The sequence below is a fragment of the Pleurodeles waltl genome, chromosome 12, assembly GCF_031143425.1.
Source record: "Pleurodeles waltl isolate 20211129_DDA chromosome 12, aPleWal1.hap1.20221129, whole genome shotgun sequence".
NCBI lineage: Eukaryota > Metazoa > Chordata > Amphibia > Caudata > Salamandridae > Pleurodeles > Pleurodeles waltl.
Genome location: NC_090451.1, coordinates 647,073,277 through 647,087,405, shown reverse-complemented (window position 1 = coordinate 647,087,405; position 14,129 = coordinate 647,073,277). Strand labels below are relative to the sequence as shown.

Genomic DNA, 14,129 nt, shown 5'->3' with positions numbered 1-14,129 from the left:
CGAGTTTGCTAGGACTAACCGCTAAGGGTGCCATTATGGTATTTTGCTTTGAAGTCTTGGATTTAATTGGACAATCATATCTTAAGGGCAGTATGCACTCCACATGGTTTCGTGGAGCTAATAGGTGTCACATTTATTCTTTAAAAAGGTAAGCATGCAAAATAAAGCATCAAAAATTAAATATATTTTTTACACAATAAATATCTGAGTGCCGTGGCGAAAGGTTTTTGTGTTGCTAACACTAGATTCGCCATTACAGGACATGTACCTACATTTGGAATGTTTAGAAAAAGTATGAGCTAATTTTACTCTTCCGTCCTGTAATGATGACGTTACAAAAGTATGTACCTACAAAAGAAAAAAAAAAAAAAACATACGCTAGATCTTGATGGCATGCAAAGCATGTAAGGGTTTTGAAGTATGAGGTACTTCACATAAACTAATAGACATCTGACTTCTGCCTATAGAACAGCGATTCATTTTTGCATCCCCCTGTCCTTTTTATGAATGACATCCTTGACAAGTGCCTGATGTCATACATCTGCTAGAAAGCAGCATATTTTTTCATGGGTTTGTTCACGAGATGCCTTTCAAGTCATTTTGCTATTCCATTTCTTTGCACCTGACAGAAACGTGACGCAGAACCTTTCTAGAAGCTATAGGTTCAAGAATTGGAGGAGCCTGAATGAGGAGAAAACAGTTCTTGATAATAGAGTCGAATTTGGTGGTTAGTATGATCAAATGGAACTAAACCATTTATTTTTTTTGTTCCTAGCGGGCTCATCAGCAATAAAATCTAAGACTAGGGGGCTTATCTGCAATAACGTTTAAGACTAAAGTGAAAACTAGGGTTCATCGTTGATTAAATAATGTCAATAAAGTGACAGCTGAATGCAACAGTAGCACATAACTAACACATTTTTGGTTGGAAACAAAGAAATAAAATCACACTCCGCTGCAACTAAATACTTTTCTAGGACTGATTCATCTTTGTGAAACTCTCACCTTAAAAGGACTTGAGATACTCCAAAAACACTAGCCAACTTCAATGAAAACTGGAAACTTCTATGGTGAATTCTCCTGGGCATGTTTAATGTATTTCTAGTACCGCGGTCTCACGAAACATTGGATTGAACACATATTTTCTGAATTATGAAGCCACATACGAAAAACAGCGCTAACAAATGTTCTGACTCTCACTTTACTACAGGTTTTAGCACCTGAAACCGACATTTAAAAGCTGAGCCTCGAAGACCAGGCTATCGGTATTAAGGTCACGGGTTTCCAACAGGCTGGCGGTAATGAACGCCAAATAATAACCATGGCGGTGATCCCTCCCATAGACAGCCAATGTACCACACCAACCGGCAGCTCGGTACGAACACCAAATACAGCGGTATCCACCTACAGGCAGGGGGAAGACAAGGATCCACCCACCATATTATGACATTGCACACACCCAAGATTTCTAGGGCGGTAGCAACAACACCAAAAGCCTGTCGGAAACACATCACGGAAAAGGAGCCACTCACCTCCAGGGACACACAGGAGTCCACGTCTGCCATGGAACCTGAACTTCAAGTATTCCTGATGCTGTACCACACCATGGCTGTCCTGCAGCACCAACGCCAGCTAAGATGACAATGGTGAGCACATCCACCTAGCACACAAGGGTGGGAGGGGTGGAGAGTGATACACACACACACCACACATCCAGTAACACAGGCACAGGAGTACACAACAGACACATACACAGTTCCAACCACTGTATTCCTTTTGTATGAATATGTAAAATGCAAAAACATGCACAACTGCAGAAATAAAGAAATGCAGGCCCAAAGACCCGTCCAAAGTCACTAATGCCCACAGGGCAAAGTCTAAGCCCCAACTTGACTCCTGACAACATCGGGACTCCACTGTTCATGGTCATCAAGTTGGAAATGGGCAGGCACCTCAGGGGGCGGGGTGGGGTGGGTGGGTGTTGCAATTGATTGTGAGGGGGATCCTAGCCCACTGGTTCTGGAGGGGGCTTCCCTCCCACAGGATGAGGAGAGGGCTGGCTGTCCACTGGTCTGGAGGGGGGCTTCCTGCCCACAGGATGAGGAGGGAGTTGGCTGCCCACATGATGAGGAGAGGCTGACTGCCCACGGGATGAGGAGGGGGCTAGCTGCCCACTAGTTCTAGAGGGGGCTTCCTGCCCACAGGATGAGGAGGGGGATAGTTGCCCACTGGTTACTGATGGTACCCCTTGGCCTCTGGTTTGGATGTTGCTCCTGGGTCTCTGGTTCCAGATGCTGCTCCTTGGCCACTATATTGTGGGCCTCCTGGTCCAGAGATATCTGTGGGGCTCATCCTTGTCCAGGGATTTCTGGGGCTCTTCCTTGTCCAGGGATTCATGTGGGGCCTCCTTCTCCATGGATTTCTGGGGCTCCTCCTTGGCCTGTGATTTCTGGGGCTCCCCCTTGGCCTTGGATATCTGGGGGGCCTCCCTGGCCTTGGATTTCTGGGGCTCCACCTTGGCCTTGGATGTCTGGGGGGCCTCCTTGGCCTTGGATGTCTGGGGTCCTCCTTGGGCAGGGACTTTGTTGGAGCCTCCTTGGCCCTGGGTTTTGTAGGTGGCCCCATGGTCTTGCCAGTCTGTTTGGGAGGGGGCAGCATCTTAGCCCTCAGTTTGGGGGGTGGGGGGAGTGTCCATGTTGTGTGGGCCCGGCCTAACATGTGCCCCACAGTGCCAGCTGGAGACTTTGGGGGTGCAGCTGTGTCAGACTGGGTGCTTGACGTACTGGCCTGGGGTGGTGGAACCTTCCTTTTATGGGCAGAACGGGGTGGGGGGTGGTGGCAAGAGGTCAAGGCGGGAAAGGAAAAGCTTCTTAGGGCCAATGGGGCCGGATGGGAGAGGAGGTATGGGAGTGGAGGTAGAGGGAGTGGCTGTAGGAGGAGGAGGTGTGCTGGAATATGGTGCAGGTGCATAGACAGTGTGCGTGTGTGAGATGGATGGCTATTTGGGGTCTGAGTGCGAGCGTGTGTGTGTTATTGGAGGGTAGGGGCAGACAGGGTGGGGGAGGACAAACATGACGTGTGGATGGGTGTTGTGGTGGTGTCTGAAAGCAGTGTGGGTGTGCTGCATGTGGTGGTGGTGGAAACTGTGCATGTTGGGTGCATGTCTGCGGGTCTGCTGTTGTGGTGACTGGGCAAGGCTGTGCAGGGGGCAAGATCTGGGAACGCTGATGCAGTGCATGCAGGTGTGGGTGAGGATGTGACTGTGAGGGAGGAGGAGGAGACAGTGGCTGATGTTCGGTGTTGGCTGTGTGGGTGCTTGTGGCCTGAAGTGTACTGCCTGTGTTTGTTTGTGCGAGTCTTGTATGTTGTTTTGGGTGCATGCTTGTCGGTATGTGTGCGTGGGATGGGTTGGGGTAAGAAGCCTGGGACTGGTTAGTGGTAGTAGGAGGGGGAACGGATGAAACAGGGACACTGGCTGCTGTCAGTGAAAAGGCCAGAGCCTGAAACGATCTCTGTAGGGCTGCCAACCCACCATGGATGCCCTCCAAGGAGGCATTGCATTGCTGCATCTGGGATGCCAGTTCCTGGATGGCATTTACAATGGTTGACTGCCCTACAAAGATGGATCTCAGGAGGTCAATAGCCTCCTCACTGAGGGCAGCAGGGCTGACTGGGGCAGGGACTGAGGTGCCTGGGGCGAAGGAGATGCCCACCCTCCTGCGTGAGCGGGAAACTCGGTAGGGGGCTACTGGTAGGGCTGTACTGGTACGGGATGGCGGCAGAACCTGTAGCTGGGGTGGTCCCAGAGGGGTCCACCACCACCAGGGAGCTCCCATCTGAGGATGATGGGGAGTCAGTGGTGTCCCTTCCTGTCCCCGCCGTGGTGCTCCCCTTGCCCTCCGTCCCACTGGTACCCTCGGCATCGGTGGACTCTGCCTAATGGATCCCATGGGCTGCTGCTCCCCCATTCGCCGGGCCCATGCTCCTTCACCAGATAATGCTAATGCACACATGGACTGGATGACAAAAGGAGATTGGGGGGGTGGGAAGCACAGGATCAATCTCAGCACCAACAGCCTAGATGGCAGACACATCACTGTCATACACTGAGACTGAGAATGGGCAGTATGGGCCACACTGGAATACCATTGGCTACGTACCACAGCAAGTAGGAGCCAAACCCTGCCAGCCACACACCAACTGGGACCAGCTAAGCCCTGCCTGACATGGGACATCACCTACCTAGCTATCTAATATGGGCTTTCAACCCTATTATCCTGAGCTGGACCACGCAGCAATATCTGAACTGGCATATTGGGGCATCCACTGACTAGTACCCTGCACCAAAATCCCATGCCAGCCAACAGAGATGGTGGACATCCACATTGTACTCACCCCCTTGTGGCTGCTGTGATGCCCTCAATCACCCATCCAGCTCTGGGGAGGCCACCACCAGTATGCAGGCCATCGGGGGGGGTCAGATTCCGACGGGCACCTCTCCCTCGTTGGGAGGCCATCCCCAGCTCGGCCTCCACAGTCTTCTGGGAGGAGCGTCTCAGGTCCTCCCGCCGTTTCCTGCAGTGGGTGCTCCGCCTGTTATAGACCCCCAGCGTCCGCACATCCTTGGCGATGGCACGCCACAATCCCTTCTTCTGATGGGCGCTGACCTGCAGAGGAAACACAGAAGGCGGGACACCATGAACCTGACAATCCAGCCTGTCACACATAAGGCCCACAAAAAGCACTTCCCCCCCCATCAGGCACACACATGACCAGTACCCCTGCACTGATGCTGCCACCAGCCACCCCGACACACTGCCAGCACACACGCACATCTCCATGCCGTCATGTCGCATGCAGCGTACCCGTGATGTACTCACCTGATGGTCTGGAGGCCCTTACAACTGGCCAAACTGGGCTGGAACCCCGTCCACGAGGCACTCCAACTCCTCCAACTTGAAGGCTGGGGCCCTTTCCCCTGTAGCACGAGCCATGGCAGGTTCCAGACACAGGTCACAGCAGCACAAGCAGTTGATATGTTGTTCTCTGGAATGTCAGGAATCGAGTGAAGTGTTAGAAAGGAAAGGGCGGTCACGTCCGCGGCGGTGAACACCATCACCACTACCGTTGCTCATCATTGGTTCCCATACTCCATGAAGGGCCATGTCAGCCAATAAGGAATTGCAGGGCCGTGCGGACCGCCTTTCGCCATGACGCCAGCGGTGTGAGGTCACTTCCACTTGTCCCTGAATACAGGACAGGCGAGTGCCATTTTATAATGCTGGTACACATGTACAGATTAATAAGTGCGTCATTGTAGTTGAATGTACCCACCTACACAGTTCCAGTGTCCAACATACAATCATGCTCTGTGTACACTGCTGTAGTGTGTTCATGGTTCCTGTTGACACTCCTTTTCTACATTTGGGTCCCTTAGGTACCAACCACTACAGAGGAATAGGAGGAGGCAAACACCTGTGTACAACCCCTTGTGAACTTGGCTACACTGGAGGACCGGCACATCATACTCACCTATGGTCTGGACAGGGCCACAATCACAGAGCTGTGTGCACAATTGGAGCCTGATCTGCTACCTGCTATCCGTAGCACCACAGCAATCCCCCCTTTTGTGCAGGTACTCTCAGTGCTCCATTTCCTGGCAACAGGCTCCTTCCAGGTGACAGTGGCCTTGGCTGCAGGGATGTCACAGCCAATGTTCTATTTTATGCTTGCAAGAGTTTTGTCTGCCTTGCTCAAACATGTGTGCAGCTACATCGCATTCCCCAGAGGTAGCTGACTTCCCCACTGTGAAGGCTGGATTCTATGCAACGGGACACATACCTCATGTAATTGGGGCCATCGATGGGACCCATACTGCCTTAGTCCCCTCCCCCAGGGCCAAAGAACAAATGTACAGGAATCGAAAGAGTTTCCACTCACTCAATGTCAAGATGGTGTGCCTGGCTGACCAGTACATCTCCCACATCACTGCCAAGTATCCAGGTTGGAGCATGATGCCTTTGTCCTGAGGAATAGCAGTGTCCCACAGCTGATGGCACAACTACAGAGGCACAGAGTGTGGCTTATAGGTGAGCCTGAGTCCCCACCCAATGTATGTCAGTGTATGCCTTCAGGAGTCATACCCCCTCCCATTGTGCAAGGCTAATGTGTGTCCCTCACTTCTTGCAGGTGATTCAGCTACCCAAACCCGTCTTGGCTCATGACCCCTGTTTGGAATCAGAGAATAGGGGCTGGAAATAGGTATGATGATGCCCATGGGTGTACCAGGAGGATTGTCAAAAGGACCTTCGGTCTCCTGAAGGCTGAGTTCATGTGCCTTATCCACTGCGTCGGTGTTCACCGTCAATGGTTTACCATTGTTGAATGTCCGCTGTGGCGATTGGTGGGTCATTATTTAGAGGGCGTGGTGTTGATGGCGTAACGGTATGGGTGGCAGTACCGACAGTTTATCAATTTCAGTGGGTCTGGTGGATCTGTGGTTGTGGCTGTTTTCTGTCAGTTTTGAATGTATATGTCATAATGTGGTAGACGGATATCTGCCTCCGCAGCGGTATGTTGGTGGCAGTCAGCATGGCGGTATTCGGTTTTCTGATGTGGGTAGCTCTGGATTTTGGACCCTAGCCAACCTTTACATTTTTGAAAAATAGACACCTAGGAGTATCCAGGGTGTGCTGACTTGCATGGCTGACACCACATTTTTTTACCCTGAAACCCTTGCAAACCTAAAACTTTGACTAAATAAAAAAAAACATTTTCCTCACATTTCTGTGACTGAAAGTTCTGGAATAGCAGGAATCCACAAAATTCCCACTAACCCGCACTGCCCGCCTCCTGTGCCAATAAAAATGCTGCCCCTCTTGTGTGGCTGGGCCTATTGCTGCAACTGGAACAGATCAAACCAAGGACAATGGGAGCCTTTACATGGAGACTTCTATTGACCACACTTTGATCCGTTCCTGTTGCTGGCACTAGGCCCAGCCACACAAGTGGGGCAGAGGTTTTATGAATATAGATGGGGAAATACTAGGTGGTAGGAATTTTGTGGAGTCCTGAGGATTCCGCCAGTTTCCATCACAGAAATGTAGGGAAAATGCGTGACTTCAGGGAAAGTTGGAGGTTTGCAAGGCATTGTGGGTAATGAAATAGTGTGGGGTGCATGTAGAGCACACCAACCTGGACTCCCCAGATGTCTAATTTTCAGAAGTGTCTGGGAGGTTTTTCCAGGCGGCGGCCTACCCAAGCCTAAAAAGTGCAGCCATTGGCCATTGCAAGTGGGACAATATTCGGAGTTAGCCAAATTCTTCTGGCCCATGTATGAAATCAACACCCAAAAAGAGGCAAATGTCCTGCTTGCCATTGGGATGAGATGCTTTCGTCCGCAGGGGGAGCAGAAAGACTGTTGCCCCCTTTGGTTGGGGCCATAACCATGCTCATGGTGGTGGGGTTGGCAGCCTCACCCCTGTTTATATTTTTCTTCAAAAAATGATTGCCTGGTATCTAGGGGGCAGATTAGGGGAAATTACCCCATCTGCCCTTCAAGGGGGGGGGGAGATAGAAAGACTGCCTATATTTGGGGGGGTCTCCCACTCCTAGACTTTTCTAATAAAAAACAAAAATGCCTGGTGCCTAGCGAGCTTTCTGCCCCCCATGCCCTGGGGGGAGGGCAGATCAGGGGGTATTGCTGGGCTGTTCACGGCAGAAAGACTTTAGTCCTATTTACTTTGGGTGGAGGCATGGCCATGCCCATTGTTGGCAAAACTGGTGTACCAGTTAAGTTTGCTTGGCTGATGTGTGTTTAAGGATCGTGATCCCCAACCAAACTTGCAAATTTCAGTAAATGTTTGGCTTTAATTTGTCACTCAATCAATCCTGGATTTGTAAAGCACAGCTAATCACCCACAGGGTCTTAAGGCACTGAATGTAGGCATGCTGCTCAGTCGAAGAGCCAGGTCCTGAACTGCTTCAGTGATGAGGTCTGACTGAGCTTGAGGGGTAGTGTGTTCCATGTCCAGGCTGTTAGGTGGGAGAAGGATCTTTCTCCTGCTGTACTTCTCCAGATCTTGGGGATGGCTGCAAGGGCGAGCTGGAAGGAACGGAGTTGTCTGTTGGGTACGTAGAAGGAGAGGCGGTGGTTGAGGTACGCCGGTCCTATGTTGTGCAGTGCCTTAAAGGTGTGGATCAGGAGTCTGTATGTGATGCACTTGCTGATTGGAAGCCAGTGTAGGTTTCGGAGGTGGGAGGAAATTCGGCTGTGTTGGGGGGGGGGGGGGGGGGGGGGGGGGAGAATGTCCAGGATGAGTCTGGCTGCTGCCTGCTGGACTCTTTGAAGTCTTGGTTGAAGTTTCTTGCTGATGCTGGCATAGATTGCGTTGCCGTAGTCCAGTTTGCTGGTGATGAGTGCAAGGGTGACTGTCTTCCTCGTGTTGGGGGAATCTATTTGAAAATCTTCCGCAGGAGACAGAGGGTGCGGAAGCTTGCTGAAGAGATGGCATTAACTTGGCTGGTCTTACATGCTGGCATTGTGCAGTAGGTCGCAGATGGTGGAGTGGGAGGCGGTGCCAAATGCGGCTGAGAGGTTGAGGGGCAGTGCCTCCGCGGTCCAGTATGATGCGTATGTCACCGGTGACTGCTAAGAGTGCGTTTTGTTGTTGTGGTTGCTTCTGAATCTGGACTGTGATGGGTCTAGGTTATGGTGTGTCTCGAGGAATTCCGTAAGGTTGCTGGTTGACTGCTTTCTCCACTACCTTATCTGAGAAAGGGAGCAGAGAGATGGGTCTGTAGTTCTTCAGCTCCCTAGGGTCGGTGGTGGATTTCTTGAGTAGCGGGCTGATTTTGGCATGTTCACAATATGAGGGTAATGTACCGGTCTAGAAGGATAGGTTGATGATTTGGCAGAGCTCCGGTGCAATGGTGGTGCTGGCCAGGTTGAGGATGTGATGAGGGCATGGTTTCAAGGGAGCTCCCAAGTGGATGGAGTTCATCAGTCTTTGGGTGTCATCTACGGTGATGGGGGTGCAGGAGTTCAGTATCGGGTGAATAGATAGGTGTAAATACTTAGGGGGTATTATGGTATTTATTACTATTGTTCAGTGTATGGGAAGGCCAGGACTCAGGATAGGTGAAGTGAATGGGTCATGATGCAACTCTGCTCCCACTAAAACTGCACTAAAATGCATATTATATTCTGTGTAGCTGCATGTGTCTACAGACATGGCTTTTTTCCACAAGTATTTTAAACCAAAGATAAACAGAATCAGGATAAAATGGTAATGTGTGCAGTAAGATGAAATCACAATGAAAAGGCTTCCTGACTAATAAGAAGAGCTGGACTCTCAAATAAAGTAATCAGTACGTGCTATCTATAAGGTGGTGTTTTCCGTGTTAGTGTTGCTATACTGTGTTAATAAACTGACATCTGACCTTACTGCTGTTGACATAAATGTTGACCGCAGGCAGTGGATCAAGTACAGGGCCCGGCAGCAGGCCAGAACTTATGGCCAACCCCTTCTATGCACATCTACGCGCAGAAGGGGAAAGGAGAAAAATGTATTAGGCAAAAAATAACTCGCTGAAGAATACATTTAAAAACGGGGTAATGGTTATGGCTCCAACATGCTAAATCACTGAAATTCAAAATATATATGGTATCCAATGCACACGATGCCACACCTTAACTCATTCTGTCCAACTTCCAGAAAAAAAAAAAACATCCATTTAAAACAGCACTAAAATACTAACTACCAAGAGGTAAGTGAAGCAACACAGGTTATGGCGTGCATTTTGTGAATATCATAACATAACTGCCTAATTTAAGTGACTTTGCACATTTGAGTTAGTGACACTCACATTAAAAATGTAAACATATACTAGGGAACTCAAATGGCACAAACTTCACAAACTCACCAAAACTAATCCACGAGGAAAAAAAAAAAGAAAATATTACTAATATACTATATAACTTTAACTCTAATTTTGGGTTCCAGGGTAGCGTATGACTTACCGCAATGCGCTTTAACGCCTCTTCGGTGGTAGTAAGCGCTATATAAATACATTTACAACTGCACTTACAACATGAAGTGATTTATACAGTATTTTGTTTACTGCCCCAGACAAATAACTACCTAAACCACAATGAAGAACTGAGCAGACGAGGTACCTGACACACCGCAACTTCAGAGATCTCTCCTGCTGAAATAAGGACGGAAAAAAGTTCACCCTTTTTTCCATTTAATTCTGCGATTCACAATACAAATACGAAGGTACAAGTATACCAAATACAGAAGAAGGCGGTATCAGGCATTTCGCACTTTTCTTGATCAACTGCCAGCAATAAATCCTAATATCCAAAAAGGCACACAACTGACAAAACTAGGGTAAAGCAATCGGATCAGTCTCACGTGTACTGAAACCCTTGCAGGTGTACTGAAGGGAAAACGGGAGAGAAAGATCCTGTCACAAGCAGTGCTTGAAATGGACAAATAAAAGTACAGGTACTCTGTATCAGAGCACCTGCCTGTTTCTGAGAAGTGCCGGTACCCTCTAATTAAAAGTATTTTATTTTCTTGAGAAAAGCAGGTACTCTCCTCTCAAAATAAAAGGTGTACTCAGTACCGGCCGGGCCCATTTAAAGCACTGGTCACAAGCACCCAGTATTGGAAGGATTAAAGATTATATTTGAATAAAATAATCTGGACCACAGTATTCAATCTTTAAAACGACTAAACCTACGACCAATCTCGTCTACAGTTTCCTGGGACAGTCCGTTATTGGAGGCTTCCCACACACACGATCTGACCGTTAGAGGTGGCAAAAACGACTGCTTCAAAGTGGTGGGAATAACCCCGCTCGCGGGACGCCAAGGGAGGGGACTAACGCGACTCTCGCATGCTTTGGGATTGGTTGTAATTTGCTGCCACTCACTTCTTGAAGTAGCGTGTTCCAAAGAATGCACGTGACTCGAACTCTGCGATCGGAGTGCGGGCTTCACGTTGCCCATGATTGCAGTGCGGTGCCTCTCTTGAGCAGCTAAGGAGATGCGGTGCCTTAAGGGAAGGGTAGCGTCTATCCCCTTTCTTCACATGCTTTTCCACGCATGACTGCATTTTCTTCTCTCGGTGGCATCCACTTTCAGTAGGGTGACCAGATTTTCAGACAGGACGTGCACAGAGCCACAGACATAGAAATAGGACTAAATATTATATATATATATATATATATATATATATATATATATATATATATATATATTATTTTTTATTTTTTTATTATTATTATTATTTTCCCCTCCCCTTTCTCTGTAGAGCTGCAGTGTCTGGTTGCTGGTTGGCCTACAGAGGCTCTGTAGCCCTAATTCACACCTCATTAAAACCTGGTGTGCTGCTTGAATGAGGTCAAACAGCACAGCAGGAAAGCCTAAACAAGATAACTTCTGTCCTCGTTTCTCAGAGAGCCAGCTGAAATGTGAGCCTGCACAACTTTGTGATAAATGTGCAGGTTCACAAGCCCCGCCCCTAAGAACAATGACATTTTGTTGTTTTTGGAAAAAGTGTTAGGACACCAGGGCAATCTTTCAGAAAACATGACTGTCCTGGCAAATTCGTGATGTTTGGTCACTCTAACTTACAGGAACTGGGTCATCACAACCACAGGTCCTCCCTCCCACCAGCGAGTCCACCACTGTGCAGCTAGAAATTCACAGCCACCAAGCCGGTATTAAAATGAAGCAGCAGGGAGCCCCTTTACGTTCGGAGGTCAGTCCCTGGCTGATTACATCAGAGTTGTGACTGGTCTTTGAGCACATATATCTCTGCACCTTCCCAACCTACTTGACTCACTCACAGATTGGCTCCAGAGGATGGGGACAAGCTGTTTGCTGTAGGAGGGTTAATAGTTAGTGGCAGTAAGTGTGAAAGGGTAATTGTGCACATCAAGGAACAATCACAACCCTTGTCAGGGTAAATCTTCAAAGTTACTAAATTAACCTGAGCTCAAACTTCTGATAGTTATGGCAAAGAGCAGACATGCTTAACTTAGGAAAATATGTAAAGTATGCAGTACCCAAAGAGTAGTAAACAGTAATAAAGTCAAAATTCGAAACAGTAAAAATCTCAAACTGAATTACAAAAGTATACTAAAATGTAATACACTAAATGACATCAAAATGACAAACATCCAATAAGGGGAAGCTGAGGTGTGAATTTTTAAAGTTTTAAGTACAAATAGTGCCAATAAGTGCAAAGCATCAATAATAGTTAATGGTTGCAAGGACTGGCGCGCAATTTGAGGTGCACCATGATGAACTGTCGGATAACCCAACTAGGTTCGTCCTGCTCAAAGATTTACCCTCTAACTTAGTCCCTTAAGTTCTAATTCACAGCAGGAGTACACTTCTAAAGCCCACAGGACCTCAGGGGAGGCCCTTTGAGAATCTTAGGGCAGAGGCCAACAGCAAGGTCCAGTCCACTTTCAGTTGCCACTGGCGCTATACAATAGCTATTTAACAATAACAGTCGCTGCAGGAAATAAGGGAGGTCCAGTCAGATCCGACATCCGAACTGGCTGAAGTGAATATGCTGAATTTTTCCTGGCACAATTTGCTGACACAGGGCAGATTCAGCAGCACCTTTACATTGTCTAACTTCTGTTTGTAGCAGCAATCTGCAGGCGATGAGGGTGGTGAATGGGGTTTCTTTTTTTTAAACCAAACAGGACCCAAAATACTGACCTGATATAAAGGGACGTTGGCACTTTTGTTCAAGTATCACCCTAGCTGGTAGCTATGTGGGTTTTAACACCTAGATGCCAATGCAATGGAGGGAAATAAAGGCATGCAGCTGGTTGTCATTTCATAAATACACAAGACAAGAAATCTTGGCTTTATTCAACCCCTGCGTGTAAGAGAAATGCGTGCATTATAAAATTGTCGGATGCATAAGTCTGGGCAAGTAATCACACCACGATCCAAACAGCACTTACAAATTAATTTGTTTATTTAATTATTTTACAGTGCTAATCATCCCAAAACAGGGAGCCTGACATCACACCCACACATTATACGTAGACAATAAGTCATTAAGTATGAAAATCAATAGTTCAAAGAGGGTTACAACAAGGTGGAAGAGTTAAATATAATCTTTCACGGTGAGCATTTTATGTTAAGAGTGTTTCGTCTGAAAAACAAAGTCACACCTTGACCCCGAATTATGGGTTTCCGGAGTATTTTTTCCAATGCAGCCCTGCTAACAATACAACGCAAGCTTTATTTTGCAAAGTTGAAAGGGATATTCCTCGGAAAAAATGCCGTCCTTCGTCTGTATCGCTGCTTGCGCGTTGCTATGCAGTCTAACTACGATTCCCAGCATGCCCTGGCAGAAACAGGAAGAGACGCGGTAGTGGGTTAAGAGACGGCAGAGTCGGAAGCGGTGCCCCAGCTGTATAGAGAGGTCCTTGCAACAGCTGTTTACAGACAGTCATCATGAACGTTGTACTAGCAGTGAAGCAGTACGTATCTAAGATGATAGAGGACAGCGGGCCGGGCATGAAGGTGCTTCTTATGGACAAGGAAACGGTGGGTACTCATTTCGAGCACAAGCGCAGTGGTCCGCAATGCATGTAGATCCTTGCGCCATCGGTAGTCAGCGGTACTTGCTCTTTGCGCAGCCCGTTATAGATGTCTAGATTAGCACTATCCGAAACCGCCCACCCCCACTCAGCACAGAATTAAGCACATTCCAGCCCCAGTGTACATGCAAAGAGATGCTCCATCCGTAACTCTTGTTATACCCACCCCTCAAGCCACAAGATCCAGTGCAAATGCTAACCCATGCACGCGAAGCAATAGGATAGGCAGAAAATTAAAATACCCCCCACTTTAAACCAAAACTCTCATGCCACCAAGCAAGTTAAGCAAGTCATTGCAACCCTTCCCAGAACAGCTTGCATGTCTCTTCTATACACGCATTTATCCGTTCATCCTCCTGCCCGCTGATAGCCACCATTTCACCTTTACATTGTGTCCTCCATTCAATCTTCCATCCGTCATTTAGGCTATCCGTCCGCCCATCAATGTACAAAACTCTTCATCCATCTTCAAACCCATCAATCCTTTC

General features: G+C 48.1%; 1 protein-coding gene across 3 annotated transcripts in view; it reads left to right on the top strand.

Moving 5' to 3' along the window:
* VPS45 (vacuolar protein sorting 45 homolog) overlaps positions 1–14,129 on the top strand; it is a 430,890-nt gene that overhangs the window by 259,121 nt on the left and 157,640 nt on the right. The window contains exon 1 of one of the 3 annotated variants that reach the window (XM_069218225.1): positions 13,400–13,588. The exons of the other annotated variants lie outside the window; for them this stretch is intronic. Within the exon in view, the coding sequence (XP_069074326.1) occupies positions 13,496–13,588 (93 nt within the window). The 5' untranslated portion in view covers positions 13,400–13,495. Of the gene's footprint in view, positions 1–13,399; positions 13,589–14,129 lie in introns of those variants that run through there. 3 annotated transcript variants of the gene reach the window in all.